At 36.8% G+C, this 20779-nt stretch overlaps 1 protein-coding gene across 1 annotated transcript in view; it reads left to right on the top strand.

Moving 5' to 3' along the window:
* The window catches only part of BANK1 (B cell scaffold protein with ankyrin repeats 1), a 309171-nt gene that overhangs the window by 22588 nt on the left and 265804 nt on the right, over positions 1-20779 (top strand). The window contains exon 2 of the mRNA XM_053217099.1: positions 11508-11906. Within this exon, the coding sequence (XP_053073074.1) occupies positions 11508-11906 (399 nt within the window). The remainder of the gene's footprint in view (positions 1-11507; positions 11907-20779) is intronic.

Raw genomic sequence — 20779 nt, 5'->3', positions numbered from 1 at the left:
TCTTTCTTTATGAGTCAACTTAATTAGAATCATGGCATCAATTATACATTACGTATGTATTATGATATACCGTAAGGTATATCTGTAGATTTTATTATGACAGAGAGCATAGCCTTGGAGTAAGTCAATGACAGGTGCTCCTGCCCCTGTCAGATGAATGCAAACTGCTTATTATCTTTATTGATTGCCATTATAAGGAAAGTATTTACCAGGTCAATATCTATAAGCTGGCTGATTTGCTCCAGTAAAGGTATCATGTGTAGAATAGCAGTTGATATCAACACCTAATTATGTTTATGAAAATCTGCAGTTATTTTGTACTGGCAAACTGATGAGTTTCACATCTTTCTACGTGGCACCAGTCTTTACAGTTATCCCAGGAACATAGTATTTGTTTTAGTTTATGATTTTGGTAGTGGGTGGTGGATAGATGGAGTTGAACAATTCTAGGGACTTATTTATGTATTTCTTATCCTACATTCCTTCATTCTCTGTAAGGATTCTGCCATTTGCTATCTGTATGTATTGCCACTATACATTCTTGGCTTAAAAAATGCCCACAGGGTATCTCTATGGGCCCACTGGAACTATTATTAAATATACGTAAGGCAAGATGTCATTTGTCATTACACCTGACTTTCCTAAGTTCCCATTCTTACCAGGATGCCATGCTGACATTTTGGGTCTTCAAGGAATTTGTGTCAATAGAGATCAGTAACTAATGAGCACTGGGAGATATGGGTATTTCTTTTATCCCAGTACACATGGCTGGAGTTGTCTGGGGAAATGCCTGTAGGAAGATGCATTGTATACACGTTTAGCAGCATAAAAGAATCCTTTCTCAAAGGGACATGGCCTTCCTTCAGTCAAAGTGCTCTGAGTCTGTAAACCAGAGAGAAGACTCTGAATCTCCACTCTTGCAACACAAGTCATTTTCTGCACCCAAATCTAGAGTTGTTTTGATTATAAAGGTAAAATTAAAGCTCCATAGGCTATACATATATTTCATTCACAAGGACCTTCAGATCAATTAGTTACCACAACAGATCCCTGCAATGAAAAATATGCTGATTACATTGCCTCTAATGATTAAATGATGCCATCCATTCTCTACCAATATGGACTTCATTATTCTTCATTGACATAAAAAAGTTTAATTCAAAGGTCCAATTGTTATAATTTCCAGGCTATACAGGAGAGATATCACAGAGCTTTTCATGATTGAATTTCTTAATGTTTAGTGAGGAGAATATTAGAATAGAGCAGTGGTCAGCAAACTAGAGCCAATAGGCAAAATGCCTATTTGTGAACAGGTTGTTAGCTGAGAATACTTTTTATACTCTTATTTTTTAAAGTTTATTTATTTATTTAGAGAGAGAGCATGCAGGGGAGGAGTGGAGAGAGAGAGAGAGAGGGAGAGAGAGAGAGAACCCCAATCAGGCTCTGTGCTGTCAGCAGAGAGCCTGATGTGAGGCTTGATCTCAGGAACTGTGAGATCAAGATCTGAACTGAAACCAAGAGTCGGATGCTTTAACTGACTAAACCACCCAGGCACCCCTAGTTTTTATACCTTAAAGGGTTATAAAAAAACAGAAAGAAAAGGAGGTGGAGCAGGAGGGTAGAGAGAGAAAGAAAAAGAAGATATCCTATGTGGCCCTCAAAGCCTAAAGTATTTATTATCTAGCTGTTTACAGAAAAAGTCTGCCTCCTGACTCCTTTTCTCCATCATAGAAGGCAAGTTCTGACAATCTAGTCACATTGACTCCATAGTCATAGAGTCTAAGCTTTAAGTATCTATTCTAACAGGCTTTTAATGCCACCCCAAGCACTTGAAATAGCACATTAAATTCTGAATCCTGTATGAATACAACCATAATGATGAATTCAGTCAGATTCAGTCTTCTCTTTTGTTGCTCTTGGTCTAGTAACTCTTAAAATCCATTCCATAGGTACTTTCCGGACCCAAGTTGATACATATTGGCAAGATTCTATAATAACTTTGTGTGTGAAATAGTTTCTCTAGAATTCCTTTTACTTATGGGATCTAACTCTAGTTTATTGGTCTTATGGGCAGTCAATGAGGGGTGTTGGCATAAGTGCTGAGAAAAGTTGACATTTGTAAGGCAGTTGCCTCAGGTAAAGTTCTTAAACGTTTTCTTTTTGATTTTGTTATAGTTTTGTTTGTTTTTACAAGGGAACACAGGTTCCTTCAGTTAATGACTCAAACATACTTGGGAATTTAAAGTTCTCAGCTTCATCTCTGTCTGCAGTCTTTCTTGAGTCTTATGATTCCACACTTTCTCAAACAGTGTCCTCAGATTACTTTCAGAGTCTTGTAGGGGTGTGCCTGCTATTGGAGTTGTAACCCTGTCTTTGTGCATATGCATGCTGTCCAGGACAGTCAAAAAAGCCATTATATGCCCCTCTTCCCATCTCCATAATTCCCGATGGCACCATATTAACTAAATTCCAGAGACACTTGATCTCCAAAAGCTTTTCCCTCCATTGACAGTCCATACCAAATCATCCCTGGTGAAAAATTGAGTCATTATGTTGCTTCTGCTTGCCATAAATTGCCATCTATTATTTTTCCTTGGCAAGGGGTTGCTTGTATTCTCTGCAATATGAGAGCCACAGAGTTCCGAAATCCATCTCATAGAATCTATTTCCTATGGCCACTCCTTGTAATTATTAGGATCCTACCAGGAAACAGATGTCACCATCAAAGATTTTAACTGAAAAAAATTAATAGAGGGATTATTTATTAACATGTGCAGGACTGAAGAACCCAAGCAGGGATAGTTGAGTATGGGAAGAATAACAGCAGGAATCCTTTAACACTGCTGTGAGAAAGGGGAGGGAGGATGGTTGCTAGAGGTGTGTGAAAACTGGAGCCAAGGAAGAAAAGCCACAGAAATGAGGGACACAAAAGAAAGCAGCTCCTGTCAAAGCTAGAATGTGGAAGTGAGTGAGAGCCCCCCCCCCCATTCTTAACTGTACCTTTCTTTTCTCTCACCTTCTAACGTTCTGATGGTGCTTTCCATTGGAGTGGGCATGGGAGCCTGGGTGATGTAATACATAGGGGAGGAATCAGTCTGTACAGATCATAAACAATATCCAGGTCCTAAGGAGATTATTCTTGAGGGGGAATTGGAGAAATGAGAAGCACTTAAGACCCTGTGTAAGATGATACTATTACCATATTTAATTAATTCTGACAATGTTTTTTTTGTTTGTTTGTCTGGGCTAGTCAGATTCCCTGATATCAGAATTCATCTTACAATTTATAGTATATTATGGTTCATTTGATCACAGTATTTTTTCCCCCAGAGGAATATCAAATAATAGCTTGTCTTATGGTCAATGTTGTCTTAGATTCAATTATCTATAGAGTAATGGCAATAAAAGGAAAGAAAAGATACGGACATTGCAGAAATACAATTCCACAAATTTGCACAAAGTAAGTTAGAAATATTTTAAAATCTGCTCACAGATGCAGAATCTTTTATGTTTATATTTTTAAAAATAAACTATTAACAATTTGTGTCAAAGATTAAAATTGATAGAGGTGGAGGAGTTGAACATTTGCAGTTTATATATGAAGGGTGGGAAGTCTTCGCAAAATAATCCTGTAACAGTTAACACCCTGAATTTTTTTACAACAAAGGAAAAGAACCTCTCTTACAAGGTTGTTTTGTGAAGCACAAAAGCATTTGTTTGCATCTTAAAAGGAAGAAGAAAGAGGAAGGTTCTGCATTTGTATAAAAATAACTTTTCCTGATGGTTCTTTATCATAGCTGAAAAGCATAATCTGAAAGTGATGTGTTGGTAGCTTCCTGTATTTGAAAGGAAGAGCTATGTTTATGTGTTTATAAACTATATACATAAACCTATAAATACACATATATGGGGAGAGAGAGAGAAAGAGCAATTTCCCCTGAAGAAAACTCTGAGAAATGGACATGAATGGAAGTAGTTGATTTAGAGGATGAGCCCAGGAAGCACTAGCGGGAAAATAGGGCATGTGAGACAAGGTGTGAAAAGCCAATAATGTGCGTATTAATAAGCGGAATAACACAGTAGACAATTACAGTTCAGCCTCACTGGGGATCCTGTAACTACTGTGTAGAACAAACCTCAGCATTGTCCCACTGAAGGGTGGGAAAGCTGTTATGTACACACTGGTTTCTGTCCCTCACTGACTGAGGGTTGCCTCCCAGCCCTCCCTGCCCTAAATCCCCAGCACCTCTGCGCTGCCAGCCAGACACATGGGCTGCAGAAGCTCCCTCTGAGCAGAGAAAGTCCTCAGGCAGCAAAACAGAGGCTGGAAATGGTCAGTGTGCTTAACAGCTGACCGCTAAGTGCAGCCTTTGGGCCAGGAAGATATGGGATGCACATTAGCAGCATCTGCTACACAGATATATACAGAAAACACCCGATATTTTTTGCCACTATGAATAAGTGAAATTAACCAACTTTCCTAGAGGAGAAACATGAGTTAGAGGGCATTGTACTACAGTAATGCCTTTGAAAAATCCCCATCCCCAGTTTTGTTTCCTAGTTGTACTAGACTACAAAGTCAGAGCATAAGATAAATTAGGTTACGCTGCTATAAATTTTGAGTATATTTGTGTGTGATCATATCAAGATTAATGTTCATGTTAGCACAATGATTCCATTGTGACTATAAGTCATTTCTTTGCAATTTTCTGCTCTTTTTTTCCTGCACTTCGGTCACCAGGTAGAAAATCTTTCTGCATTATGCACAGACATGGGTAAGAGATGGGATCTTATTCAAAAAGAAGAAAACTTGCCATTTGAAATTATGCAGATGTACTAGGAAGGACTTTGATTGATGATCAATCAGTCTCATTCTTTTGGGAAGACATAGAATAATCTGCTCTCAGTGCAAAAGCAAGTATTGATATCAGTTATCGATACAAATTTCCTTCAAGTTAAAAAAATTGTTATAGCACTTTGTAGGATAAATAAAAAGTGTCATGGAATCTGAAAGAACACTTTAGAGTAAATTTATAAAAATTAATATGACTCTACCCTATTCCTACATTGTATAATGCTGTCATTTACCTTATGTTGCTAGACTGGAGATTTACATTTTAAATAATTTATTTACAGACCTTAACTGAATCTTCAAAAGCAATTTCCTTTTATTTTGATGAAGCTTTCCAGGAAAGAAAATTTTGTGTTTCTGTATTTCGGATCCATCATTTATTGTTTCATTTCACAGCCTATAAAAGTCGGCCAATCTTAATGACAATAACCCTCCTTAAGTTGGCAAATAATGATTTAGGTTTGATTATTTCAAGTGTGTAAAACAAAGGCCAGTAGGTTCCTCGTGAGAATCAACAGAGAACTATTGTTGCTCCAGATGTTACTCAAGGACAATCTTGGTAAGGAAACAGAAAACGGTGTCTGTGAAAAGGCCTTTGATTAACTTTTGCATTTTGACTCATCATTTCAAAACAAAAAGACTGGAAGGCAGCACAAGGACCAATTACTGTCTTTGTGGTCCTGACAAGTTACTTAACCTCTCTGAGGCTCGGTGTGATCACCAGTAAAATAAGAATAACAGGCTAACTCCATATAGTTTTATTAATATTAAATGAAACAATACATGTTACAGGCTTAACAACATGCCTGGTACTTGGAAATTCTCAGTAAATCATAATTGAGAAAATTAAAGATTAAAAGGTAGAAATGATTTTATGTATAGAAAGGAAAGGAATGGCATTTAATGCTAATATTCAAGCTTGAAAATTATCATACAGAAGTTATTGACTAACTGTAAGTCAAATATAAATTTAAAAGGAAGGCTCAATTTCAACCTAAAAATAAAATGGTCACAGAGTTTTAAGAAAGACTACCTGTCTATTTTTTCTTGGGAAGTTTTGAAAGATAGGTTATGAATGTCTCTAGAATTGATTTTTTTTATGATAGTGTGATACCCAATCACATAACATGAGAATGTTCATTCTGTACTTTAAATATCCTCATAACTTGTTCTGTAATTGTATTGCTGTAAGTTTTAGAGTCAAGAAGAAAGTTCTGTAAGTTCTTCATAAATAACCATATTCTTGGAGTACATTGCATGTTCTATTTCCTCTTTTTCCTTGGTAGGAAACCAGTCTTAGTAAGCTTTCACACACTTTACATACTTGTGATTAACTCACACACTGCTAAATATTGACTAACCTAACTCATATCACTACAAGGAATCTATTTTTAAATAATGTTATTGTGTCCTTAGATGTTAGAAATTAAAAGTATAGGCTGTAGGGTGAGACTGCCTGCATTGGAATCCTAATCCCAGTACCACTTCAATTTTCTCATCTGTAAAATGAGAATAGTATTTGTACCTACTCACTAGGGTAATTTTGAGAATAAAGTAAAATGATATATGTAAAAGATGTAGAGCCCTAGTTTATTTGAAGCTCTTGATAATTTATATCATTAGTTTTATCTTTACTCCCATTATTTTATGACTATATAGTACCTTACTCTGGCTATATATAATAGAAAACTCTTTCTCTACTGTTCCTCAAACATAAAAATACTGAATTATGACACCATGTTTGTGTTTGTCCAGCAAGTATTTAACATCCAGGTGGGGTGAGACACTATACAGAGAATGACCAAACTATACTGATGACTCATATACAACTTGGGTATGATTCCCATATGTTTTCTACCAGATGTCTTTTTTCATTCTGTATACATGAATATATTTAAAAATCTATTGATTATCTATTCAAGAAATTGTGCTAGGCATTGTTTAGAATTCACAGAGTTGAAAGAGAAAGCATCTGTCTTTGGAGAGAATATTTATATCATGAGACAAGTCATAGATAATTCAATAAAAATACAGTAGCTCTCAAATTGTTGTAGTATTAATCAGCACATCAGTGTTGTAGAAAATACAACCTTTATATCCTGAGGAAAAAAGATAATTGTGGATTACGAGTTTTGGTGTTTTACTCTTTGTATTGATGATAATGACTTACAACTGGCTTTTAAGGATGATTATTTTGTTTTATGAAATAATACAAGTTTACTACAAAAATATAAGTAATATGGAAGAGATTTTAAAAAAGAAAGCAATATATCTCCCATGATATTATCTTCCATGAATAACTTGCTAACAATTTATAGAATTATTTTAAGTAGATGCTCAGGGGGTCATTGTTTAAAAATGAGATCATATTCTATATGCTATTTTTAAATAAAATAAATTAATGTAAAATTGAAGGACATATTAATTTTCAGAGAAAAATCTTTACTTGGAATACTCTCTAAATTATTCATTATTGTTTAGGGAAAATGGTGATACAAAAATAGTGTATGGAATCATTTTTTAGCTTCATATTTTGAATTTAAGAGGTATTAAATAACTAAATACTATGAAAGATGAAGTTAATATTTTGTACTCTTTTCCCCAAATGCTCCGCTTTCCCATTCCATGATAACTTTTATTTCAAGATATTTAACACATGCATTTTGTAGTGCAGTCACAGTCCCCTTGGTATTTTGATTTTGTTCTGTATGCACTTGTATTCAACTTACCATATCTTCTTTTTTTAAACTTTTACATTTCCATTTTGTTCACTTTGGTTCTTCTATTTGTTGCCTGGATTTTTCTGTTATTTAAATTCTGATTTTGGTTTCACTTGCATATTGAACGATGATAAAACATTTGTAATGTAAACCCGTGGTCGGCTGCTCTCTCCCTCCCCAATCAAAATTCCATTCCCCACAGAACCTCAGGAACCACAGATCTTTCACATCTTCCTTTTTTGTTATTGCAGTCTATCTTTCTAAAAGATACATCTATATACTACTTCTTGATTTACCAATTCTAACTAGTATCTATTTGTTTCCTGTTGTGTGCTAGAGAAGGATTTTAATATTTTTTAATAATTTTTTTATGTTTTTTTAAATTTATTTTTGAGAGACAGACAGACAGAGCATGAGTGGGGGAGGGACAGAGAGAGGGAGACACAGAATCTGAGCAGGTTCCAGGCTCTGAGCTGTCAGCACAGAGTCTAACACCCGGCTTGAATTCATGAACAGTGAGATCATGACCTGAGCTGAAGTCAGATGCTTAACCAAGTAAGTCACCCAAGTGCCCCTAATCTTTTTTTTTTTTAATGTTTATTTTATTTTTGAGAGATAGAGAGAGAGCCATCCCCAACCAGGGGAGGGGCAGAGAGAGAGGAAGAGAGAGAGAATGCCAAACAGGCTCTGTACTGTCAGTGCAGAGCCTGATGTGGGGCTTGAACCCATGAACTGTGAGGTCATGACCTGAGCCAAGATCAAGAGTCAGACCCCTAACTGACTGAGCCAGCCAGGCAGTGCAAGGATTTTAATCTTAAGTCTATCTGATATTTAAATCTCAATTTCTAGTTAAATCATCAGTCATTTTTCACATTATTATGATTGTCAGTCCATTTAGGCTGCTCTAGTAGGATACCATAGACAGGGTGGCCTAAGCAACAAACATGTTATGTCTCACAGTTCCGGAGGCTGCAAATCTGAGATCAGGGTGTCAGCAGATAGAATTCTGGTGATAGCCCTCTTCCAGGTTGCAGATTGCTGACTTCTCTCTGTGTCCCCATGCAGCAGGAGGGGTGAGGGATCTCTGGAGCCTCTTTTACAGGGGCACTAATCCCATTCATGAGGGCTCCACCCTCATGACCTAGTTACCCCCTAAGGCATCACCTCCAAATACCACCACATTGGGGGTTAAGATTTCAACATATGAATTTGGGGGAGGACATAGATACTTTGTCCATGACAATGATTATATACACATTTACACTATATCCAAATAGTGTATAATGATTCTACTTTCTTTTATAATTTTTAGGCATTTTGTTTGTTTCATTTTGCTGCAACTAATTTTACCTAATTTTGTATTTTACGTGCAAAAGATTGTAATATATCAATCCTGAATTGTTTGTCGAAAAGTTCTATCAGAACTGTCAAACCCCTATTCTTAGTATTTTCTCCTCAAATTTTCAAATATATGAGATAATCTTACAGTTGCTTTATTTCCTCTGGATCTCCCTCCCAAAATGCTCCATTCACCTGTGATAAGTCCTAACTGGTCTGTAGGCCTCTTGAACAGCTGTCATCATGGAAATTTCTTCTTTTGATACTTGACCTTTTTTTATGGCAGAATAACTTACATACATAATCTAAGGTACATGGATGAATAAGTTTTTATATATGTACACTTTGTGTGACAGCCATTCAGACCAAGACAAGAACATTTTCAGAATCCTGGCAGGCCCCCCCATGCCTGTTTTCATTCGTTTATCCTATGTCCAGATATTCTATCTGTATCATCATGGATCTTTTTGTTTTTCTGTCTTTGAACTTCATATAAATGCAATCATATAGTATAAACTCTTTTTCTTCTCTCACTCCATATTAAGTCTTTGGATACATCCATGTTGCATGTAGCATTGTTCATTTTCATCGCTGTACAATATCATATTCTGTAGTATGAATTACTAAAAAATTATTTTTGCAAGAATTTTCTTATGATTCTTGGCTTGAAATTGCTCTGATGAAATCTATGATCATTTTAATATTTTCCTCCTCCTGGGTAACTTGGTCTTCCTTCCTGAATACGTGAAGACATTTTATAATAATCATTAAACCTAAGGGCAGTTTAATCAAGATAGGTTTTTTTCTTAACAATTTTTCTTAGAACATGATTATTCCCTGCTGATACATGGAACTGGTTCCTTTTTCTTTATATTTTAGGGATTTTTTAAATTATGTTTTAACATATTTTAATGTGTCTTTTGTTCTCTTTTACTTTAGCTTTTAGATTGTCTTTATATTGATATTGAAACTTTTCCTTTTTTGTCTCTTACCCAGATATATCATATTTTCACCAGCTGTTTTAGCCTTGTTCTCTTTTTTGCATTTACTGCAAACATATCAAGCTTTTCTTTTAGTTTGGAAATTAAAATATTATCTATGGTTATTATTGCTTTTTCTAATTTATATATTAACAGAACTACTGTTTTGGCTCTCAACTTGTCTCTTTATCTGTTATACACTTTTAAATGATACTTTTTTTAAAAAAAGTAAAATCAACTTGTCTTTGAACTATGGTCTTATTTAATCTATGGTCTTTTTATACTATAGATAACTTTTATGAAGCCTTTTCCCCCCGTTTATGATATCTACTAGTCTTTGCAGGCTGTGTTACTTTTATTATTTTTATGATCATATTTTCACTGTTAATATTATTTGCCATAATCTCTTCCCATAACTAAAAATTTGTATTGCTAATCTTTTCGTCTTTCTCGTGTTTCCCTTAGCTCTGTTTAGGCTTACTGTTTGCTTAATATTGTGTGGGCAAATTGTTCTTGAAATTCCCTTCCCTATCTTTTTTGCTACTTTTATTTTTCCTTCCAAGCTACAGTTGGGGTGATAAAATTGACATTCCAGTATTTTATGGCCTGAAAGAAAAGCAGAGGAGAAGCAAAGTGTCCTTCACTAGAGGTTCTGGGTTATAGTCTCTAATGAGACCTGTTGAATGGTGTCTGCAAGGCCCGTCTCTTCTGCCCAAGGATGCACTTGGGTTCTTGTGGGATTTGACTGGCTTTTCTGACTCACCCGTGGGCCCTGCTACCCACGGGTAGAGGGCCCTTGTAGAGGGGCCTTTCCTACCTCTGCAGACACCCTCTTGAATTGTTTCCAGATGGGGAAGAGATTCATAAGCACCCTGCTGGTTTTGGTGATGACTCAAGTTTCTTTATCAGTATTGATTATAGGATCAGGGAGAGGTTTAGGATTACTGCTGTCCCGTCAGAACCTTCTAATTATTTCACCAGCATGAAATTTAACTTATGACACGCGATACGGTACCCTCTTATTTGGTTTCTGCTATTGAATTTATTTCTTTTTTAAAATTTTTATTTTGTTGGTATTCTGGGCATGGAAATTCTGTCACCTATCTTTATGCACTCATCTCTGCCTGAAAAAAAGATTTAAACATTGAGTGTAAATTCCCTCATATCTTCACAGAACAATCTGATTCCTTGGGCAGGGCTTATTTATTTTTTGCCTTCATTTAGGAGACGAAGAAACAGTAGTTCAAAGGAGTTAAATACTGTGATCTAGGTAAATTTTGTGGTTACTGGCACAGCCATGTCTCATAGCCCAGCTCCCTGTAATCCTACAGAACATTATTTTCATCCCTCCATGAGATTTCTCTTTTATTTCAGTTGAGCATCCTGGTTCACTTTGGGACAATGAGTACAGCGAAGACTTGCACAAAGCATGAACTGTGTTTACATAAAGGATTAATTTAATCCTGTATGATTATGATGGGGATAACAGGAATTATATTATTGGTCCTGTAATATGTTCCCTAAAGAGCACGTACAAAAAATTTGAGGTTAATAATATAATCTGCTGTTAGCATTTCAAACATAAGAAAATTAATACATTATTTTCTCTTTTTCCAGAAAATACAAAAGACATCCTACTGATACATGGAGAAGATGCTGAGGAATGGGCTCTGTACTTGAGGGAAGTTTTTTTACATGTTGTGAAAAGGGAAGCGGTCCTGTTATATCGCTTGGAGAATTACTCTTTTTGGGATTTGGAATTGCTGAGTTTAAACTCTTACAAATGTAAACTTTTGATCTTATCAAATAGCCTCCTTAAAGACCTAACTCCAAAGAAATGTCAGTTTCTCGAAAAGATACTTCATTCACCAGAAAGTGTGGTTACTCTGCTGTGTGGGGTGAAGAGTTCAGATCAGCTCTACAAATTATTAAATATCGTCAGAGGCAGATGGGAAATGTCTACCGAGCAGGAGCCCGAAGATTACATCGCTGTAATCGAGAGTATCATATTCAGAGGTAGTGTCGCCAAATCTCCTTTATATTTTTTTATAATTAAGAAATTTAAAGGGTTTTTTTGAACCAATGAAAATCCGATATTAGGATACAAAAGAAAAAGAAAAATGAAAGTTAACTTTGTTTATGTTGTATGTCTGTTACACTTTCCTCAAATGCATGAAGGTTCTTAATTTTTAGCGACATTCCATATTTTTTTCACATTTTATTTTTTGAGAGACAGAGAGAGACAGAGTGTGAGCGGAGAGGGGCAGAGAGAGAGAGCAGACACAGAATCCAAAGCAGGCTCCAGGCTCTGAGCTGTCAGCACCAAGCCTGACGCGGGGCTCAAACCCATGAACTGGAAGATCATGACCTGATCTGAAGTCGGACGCTTCACCAACTGAGCCACCCAGGCGTCTCTTCCCACCTTCTTTTTTTTTTTTTTTTTTTTTAGCTATATTCCAATCAAGTCTTATCAGTTGTTCTAAAATGGTTTATAAATATATTCCTTAGGGTAGCCTGTATGCGATCATACTTGGTAGAATAAATATGGTATGCTATGCTATATGTCAGTTTGGTTCTAAAAGCTGGTTTCTTATTTAACTGCTGAGGCTTGAGTTAATATCTACTACTGTTACCAGTAAGTAGCCGTCCAGGCATTGAAGGTCTGCTTTAGAATTACAGATCTCCTGTTGTGCTGGTAACTGTATGGTATCTACTACTATGGTATGAAATACTATTTCTTTTATTAGTTTTAAATTAAAAATTTAGTTTTCATCACATAGCCACATGTTAAAAAGCAGAACACAAGGTTCCCCTCCATTAATTAATTACATTAATTACATTAATTACATAATTAATTACTATTCCATGCAATAGTCAAAACTGTGAAGGTGTCTAATGTTAAAGTTTGTCCCTCCCCCCGTCTCTTCTGTCCCAGCCTGGGTGAGAGCTGGACGCGGTGCTGGGTCAACTGCATTCCTGGTTTTCTCAAGGTGTGTTTCGCCTTTTGTCCCCAGTGTTGTAGCACTGGTTCCCTCTTGCACAGGGAAGAGGTGGGGTTCTTATTTTCTATTGATCATATCAAATATTAAGTGTTGCCTCTCCTTCTTGGGGCACATTTCCGGGTTGTTTGGAGTTCCCCTCATTCACTGGGACGCATCACCTGCTGCTCCTTACTGAGACCAATGTGTCCTCTCTTCACGCTCCTACTTGTGGTGGTCTGCCCGCTGTGGTTTCTTGCTGTCGATATCTATGGCTCCCTCATTGTCACTTTTGATGAAATCACTGATGTCCCCTCACTGGCCTTTTCTACCTCTCCTGCTCTCTCTGCTCCTCCCCTGCTTGTGCTGTCTTTCTCTCTCTCTCTCTCTCTCTCTCTTTCAAAATAAACATTAAGAAAAAAAAATCCTCTTCCTATTTTCTACATTCGATTCTCTTCAAATCAGTAGTTTCTAAGCCTTGTTTTATGGTTAGCTATTGTTGCGTAATAAATTACCCTAAGATTCAGCAACCTAAAACAGCAAATGATGATTGTGTCACAGTTTCTACAGTTACGGAATCTAGATGCTGCTTAGTGGGGAGGTTGTGGATTGGGGTATCCTGTAAGGTTACAGTCCAGCCACCCGGAGCTACAGTCATCTGATGGTTCCACTGTCCATGGGGGAAGATTTGTTTTCAACAGGAGCTTACATTGCTGGCTCGTTTGTTATTATTTTTTAAATCATCTTGTTGTGTGAAAGTCACCCCTCAGAGATTCCTGAGGAAGGGCCCTTGGAGCAACGTTTCTGCAATCTTGCATGTTCAGAATTCTTGCATGTTCAGAATTCTTGCATGTTTGTTTCTTGGAGTGTTGTTTGGCTGAGGACCATGTCACTCATCTTTTTTTTTTTTTTTTTTAGCATTGTAGAGTTTAGAGAATTCTTATTTACCTGACTGAATAAGTAATTATTAATTTATATCTGAAGCCTAGAGATTTTCACTAGAATTTTATCCTAGTGCTGACTGTTCAGAACTATTTTACCCAGGGACATGGTTATTTTTGTTTTTTGTTTTGTTTTGTTTTGTTTTGGTCTTTCACCCCAGATGGAGATTCAAGTGGTCTTGACTTATGCCTTTTTTAAAAATTTTTTTTAATGTTTATTTATTTTAGAGACAGAGAGACAGAGCCCAAGCGGGAGAGGGGCAGAGAGTGCCGGAGACAGAATCTGAAGCAGGCTGCAGGCTCTGAGCTGTCAGCACAGAGCCAGACGCAGGGTTCAAACCCACGAACCATGAGGTCATGACCTGAGCCGAAGTTAGACACCCAACCGACTGAGCCATCCAGGCGCCTCTCTTGACTTACATCTTTAAATCTTTGCACTATTATTATATTATTTGCACTATTTTATTATTATTTTCTTTTGGGGGGATCCTTTTTATATGTATGTTGGGTTTACGTTATCTGTGTTGCACTCTACAATTTTTCTCTAATTCTTTTTCATTTATTATTAATATATATTTACTTAGTTTGTGTCTCCCACTTCAGTCTTTGCTACCTTCTTATGCTTTCAGGACTCTCTCTTCCCCTGTATTCCTCCAATTTCTCCTTCATTTTTATGGTGCTTTTACTTGTTTCCATTATGCCATTTGGTTGAGGACTGGAGGCTTATAATTCATCCCTTGTTCTTGTACTGCTAACCTCACCTTGCCACCTTGCATTTTTGCCTGATATAATTGCTTGAAAAAGGTGCTTGCTATGCATTACTATGCATTGCTGTGCATTTAAAAAAAATCCATGGCAAGGTATTTGGCCACAATTTTTAGCTTCTTTTATGGTGACATATTTTTAGTGTGTGCTTCCCTGTGTGCCACTGGTTTTCTGCCCCACCCACCCGCACTCCCCCACTCCCCACCCCTCTCTCTTGTTCTTGTGGTATCTTTATATAGATCCAGTGGGGTCCACTTTCACTTCTGCATCACCGAACTGAGTGAGTTTTACTTGGTCTAGCCAAAGGAGACAGGCAGTGTGGTCTTGTTGTTTGTTTTGTTCTGTTTCTCCCACATACGATGAAAGACTTCACTTCTCTGTTTCCACAGACACAGACTGCTTTTATGAATCTGTCTTTTCTGTACAATTCCTCATTTAGCCTCACTTTCTCTGCTTTTTTGGCATCGTACTGTTTCCACAGATGCTTCCACCTGACACTGCTGCATGATGTCTACAATATAAAGAGGCATGGCTCCTGTGGCCTTAAGGAAGGTTGTGTTCGTTAGCTCTTTTTGAAACCTGCAGCTTCTGGATTATTTCTTCAAGGTTTCTTTTCCTTATTTCCTCCTGCACACCCTTTCGCTCAGTCACCACTGATTTGGGAACCATTCCATTAATCTGGAGGTCTAGGATTTCACTGTTTCCCATTTTTAATAAATAGGGTATTTGCATAATTGTTTTTCATTCTCTATGTTTTGGAATGATTTCCAGGACCAAAAAGGGGGAAATGTTGACTTGGCATGACAATTTTCAAATTGGCAGTCCTCAACTCTCTTATGATCTCTGTTTTTTTTTTCTTCTTTTTTTAGTATTCCCCAGGTACATTGTGGTGGGTTTTTTTTTTTTTTTTTGGTTGTAAAGGGAAAATGTTACAGTTGGAAATTATGGAAACAATGACAATGATGCACATAAAGTACAAGTGATTTTATGCCCTGAGACAGAGGAGCACTAAAAACTGGTGGCAAAAATTTTGTGTGGTTCTGCACAGCCATCGTTTCCATTTCCTGGAAGAACTCAGGTTGTTTTGACCACTTAAATTACAATGTTAATGGTAGGTAAAAATATTGAAGAGTATCTTTTTGCCGTTTTACTTATTTTATTTTATGGTGAGTACCTTTGGGTGGCTATGTCAATGGTGTTCTGCTCTATCTTCAAATTATATTTCTATTGATATCTGATAGGGGAAAAGCTTACACTTTATGGACAACGCAGGACTGTTTTGAAGACACTCATTTTGAAGCTCTCGTTTCCCCATATTCAAGTTTTAGACTCTGATTTCTTAAAGTAACTTAGATGCACCTACCAAATGGAAAACACAAAAAGTTGTGTGGGAAAATACATTCCAAGATGATAAATTTGTCTGAACTACAAGCATGCAACCAGAATGTAGATCCATAAACAATTGCAAACCATGCATAAAAGAACTTTTATGTGTAGGTTGTGTCCTTTGACAAAACTGGTGATAAATGCTATGGTTTAGGCAGTAATAAATTTGTTTTCATACACAGTTTAACTGCTAAGCTATTTTGTTCCATATTGCTGTTGGTGTTGAGTGTTGCTCTTTGTTCTTTGTTGTGATTACCTTTTGCCTTTAGACTCTTTCAGGCCCTGAGGTTTGTTCCGATAGTTGAGTCCGTGCTCTCAAAGATTTATTTTATCATATTTTCATATAGTCTAGTTTCAAAAAATAGGTGAAATAAGATAAAGGTGTGGATTTCAATTTTTATTGTCCTTTTCCTACAACTCTCTGTCCCGTAGAGAAATAATACAAAGACAAAAGGAAATTTACTATTCAGAAACATGATAAAGAGAATAATAAAAAAGCCAGAAAGTCGTGGAAATAATTAAATGTTCTAATATATTCACATAAGGAAAAACCAGAGGAGATTTTATAAAACTTATTGAAAAAGAAAGGTATTTTATAATTAATCAGGGCTCCAGAGAAAAGTTTTTAATATTAAAAAAGACGAAAAAAAGATACAGTGATTTATGGTTAATCTGAGTATTTTATTTCCTTTTAGGAATTAAGAAAGTTAAATTTCCTGTCTTCTTAATTCCCAGATTGCAAGTAATACAAACCAGTATGTGTTTTCTACATTTTTGTGTGTGATACAACCACTTTGACCATATTTCTTCCTTTATAGGTCTTCTATTTCTTTTTTAATTTTTTGATCTTTGCCTCATTTTCTCCATCTAGTCTTTCTACATATATAGGTTTCATATAGCATTGTTTATATAGAATATAAATTATGTAATCTCAAATTTACATAAGAAAAACTAACATTTTTGAGGGTCGCCTGGGTGGCTCAGACAGTCAAGATTCCGACTCTTGATTTTAGCTCAGGTCATGATCTCAGGGTTCATGAGATGGAGCCCTGCATTGGGCTATGTGCTGACAGCACAGAGCCTGCTTGGGATACTCTCTCTCTCTGTCTCTCTCTCTCTCTCTCTGCTTCTTCCCTACTCTCTCTCTCTCTCTTAAAAAAGAAACTGTTTTGGTGTACCATCATGTACTTTATTATTTATAGATCTTCCCCTTAAAAAATCATTAGTAATTTCTCTGATCATGGCACACTTATTGGGTCTCTTTCCTCCCTTGCTCTTTGTTTATTATCGTGACATCTTTTGCCTTTGGACTCTTCCACGCCCTGCAGTTTGTTCTGATAGTTGAGTCAGTGTTCTCCAAGCTTTATTTTTATCATATTTTCATATACATATGAAAATGTATGTTTCCTACTTGTTTTGTTACTGAGAGTGAGATGGAAAAGGAAAGAAGCCTCTGTTCTTTTTGCTGCCACGGTAAAGAATTACAGAACAGTGAAACGAAAGTAAAGCAAAGTTTTATTAAAGTATATTCTAAGGGAGAAGGCCAATCAAGAGAGACAAAGACCCTGGAAACTCTGGGGTATGGGCTTATACTAACTTTTTCTTTGGGGTGGGTCCTAGGGTCATAACACTGGAGTGACAGGCCTGGATTATATAATTAGCCAACTAAGCATGTCTTTTGTGCAAGATGTATTCAAAATGCCTGCACAGGATAGGCAATGGCAACATTATTTCTATTCTAGAGACCCTGGTCGGTCGAGTAAGGACCAGGGGCTGCTTTCTGCACAAGTGCAACAAGCACAAGGAACTTAACTCTTCTGCTGGGATGCTGTAACTGCAAAGGGACTGCTAGATGGGTGCAGTGGGGTGTTCCCTGGGCAGTCCTCGGTTGGGGACATCTAAGGTCCATCCACCTTAGGTCGCTCAGGCCTAGCTTCCTGCCTAACATTTCCTATTTCAATATTTCATGTTTATCTCACTTTCTACATTGTCAAATGGTAGATGTAATCGCAGTGGGAAACCTGCTAATTCTTTCATGACGAACCTTCACATTTTAATTTTGTTATCATAGTCCCAAACCAAGGATTCTGATGTCTGGCTTCATTAAACCTAAAGAAGAAGCCTAAAATTAAGAATAGCAATGCTAACAGTGGAGTTACTGGAAAAACAAAATGAGAACAAGGGCAACCCACTAGAAACAAACTATGCAGAAGCATTTGTTTTTCTTTCCTCCCGTTTGAGCCATGTCCTGCTGTAAGAGCTCTGGTTCGCTGGTCAGTGAGGTCTCACGGCCCTTCACACGAAGTCCTTCCTTTTTTGCTGATCTTTCAGCCCTCTGAGGGCGTGGCTCCAGCATAGACATCCAAACCATTTCTGCCCTTACTGTTGGTGTAGACACATGCTGTACACTAGGGTAATTGCATCACCTCCTGTTGATGCATCACCTCCTAGTCCCACCTCCCTCCCATTGTTCTTATGCTGCCTTCTTTATCTGGCTCACCTCCCCACCCCCGTATTTTCAGTTGAAATCCCAGCCGTTCTTCAAGGTCAACTGAAAAGCTCCTTTATCAGTGAACTCATCTCAGATCCCTTCTGCTTGAAAAATATTTTCCTCATCTCTAATTCTATTAAAAATTTATCGTTTACTTATGACTCTCAATTCTTCGTAATTATTTTTGACAATTCCTTTTCGTCTCCTTCAAGTTTAAAAATGTAATGCTGGTAACTTTGTTTTTAAAACATTTCAGCTTTCTAAACAGCAAAAACAACAACGACAACAACAACAGAAGAGTACAAATTTTGCTTTTTAAGTGCAGGTTTATAACTGTTTATTGGTACAGTTGGGCTTTTCTCTTTGATAATTATGAAAAGGTTTACTGCAGTATTCTTGCCAAGAATACATAACCTGAATCTAATCATGATGAAAATGTCAGACAAACTCAAACTAAAAGATTCCACAGAATAATTTTTTTGTACTCTTCAAAAATGCTAAGGTCAAGAAATTAATAGAGAAGATGAATTATTGCTCCAAATTAAAGGAATCTAAAGTTATATGAAAACTACACACAATGAATAATTTTGAATTGGATGCTGGACTAGGAAATATGATTCTACAGGAAATTACTGGGACAATTGATGAAATGTGATTATCGACTGTGTATTAGTAGTGTTGTAGGATGTTCATTTCTCAGATGTTGAAATTATGTTGTGGTTACATAAAAGAATATCTCCTTTTTAAGGAAGAACACATTTAAGTAGGGGTAATATGGCAAGATGTCAATCGGCATATATACACACACAGATATATACGTACATATATGTACAGATATACACACACACGTATAGACGTATGCGTCTGTTTACACAGACATGTATCTGTGTATGTGTATGTGTGTATGATCATTGGTTAATTACTCTGAGTTATTTACTATGCATATCTATAGTTCTAAGAGATGAACAAAAAGCGGAGTAAGCACATTCTTGTTCTATGTGCGGACACTTGTGCAGCTTTGAGAAGTGATGCTTTTTGGAAGACATAGTTCAGTGCATGGACTGTGAATTTAGACCTAATTATCCTGTGGTTGGCATCCACGGAGACTCTAAATGTCTATGTCATATGTAATGATACAGCATTCTCCTGCCATTCTTAACTGTGGGAAAGGAAGAATCATCTGGCATGAGGCATGAGAAGTCATGTTCACTCTGTATTGTTTATTAGTCTTATTTTTCCCTCTACTTTATCCCTTATGTCAAGTACCATGCCTTGTGTCTTATACTCTGGTTTGTTGTATATTGTGTTTCCTTCTTAGAAAAATTGCGTGGTTCAAAAACATTAGGTGATGATTAGGAATCATCAACTTACAATGAGTTTCTCCCCAAAATGTCCTGTATAGGCTAATGTTCAAAAGAGAAATTTATTTTTTTTTCTGTTAAACAAATTTTAAATAAATATATTTCACACAGAAATCCTACTCCCTGCCTCTGAGCCCAGAATAATAGGTGTAGCAGAGAGCTGAGTTAAGTACTAATACTTTCATCTGATATTATTATGTGGATTAAATTGTTTAATACACAAAAAGAGCTTTAAAGAGTCTCTGCCAAAGAATCAGTGCTCAATAAATGTAAGCTGATTTTAGTACTTTTTTTTCTATATATAAAATGAGAGGGAGGGAGGAAAGGTGGGAGGAAGGGTAGAGATGAAATGTGGGAGAAGGAGGAGAGGGAAGGGAGGCTGAGAGTGGGGGAGAGAAGGAGGTTGGGACAGACAGGAGTGCTCTAGGATGATACATAAAGGGCAAGGTGTTCATGATTGGGCAAGAAGCAGAGATCAGAGTGGTGAATAGAAAACCCAAGGTTAAAAAGAATGGCAAGGAAAGAAGTGGGTCAGATACCAGGTAAATAGAAAACGATCTAGGAGGGGTTAAAGTTCAGGAAACAGAAAACAAGTGGAAATTGAGGAAGTAGGTTGAACTAGGAAGAGGAGCACTGATTTAAGTCATCAAGGCTAATAACAAAGAACAGCTTCATGTACCTCAGGATTTGCACCTACTCCTTTAGAGGGCCCAGGATGATCAGCAGGTGAAGCCTGAGACTAAGCTCAGAAAAAAACACCAGCATGGAGTGGGAAGGAGAAGTCTGGAGAGATGTGACATTTCTCTTTCTGGTAACTTCTCATTTAGATAATTGGGTTTGTTTTTCTCACTAGCTAGATGTGGTAAATATGAAGGAAAATATATACATGTTAAAAACAAATAGAAATCCCGTTTTCTGGTGGTTCTAGTTTTTCGTTTTTATAATTTGATGGGTTTGGGCTTTCTCT

This window comes from Acinonyx jubatus, chromosome B1, assembly GCF_027475565.1.
Source record: "Acinonyx jubatus isolate Ajub_Pintada_27869175 chromosome B1, VMU_Ajub_asm_v1.0, whole genome shotgun sequence".
Taxonomy (NCBI): Eukaryota; Metazoa; Chordata; class Mammalia; order Carnivora; family Felidae; genus Acinonyx; species Acinonyx jubatus.
This window is presented reverse-complemented; position numbering and strand designations above follow the sequence as displayed.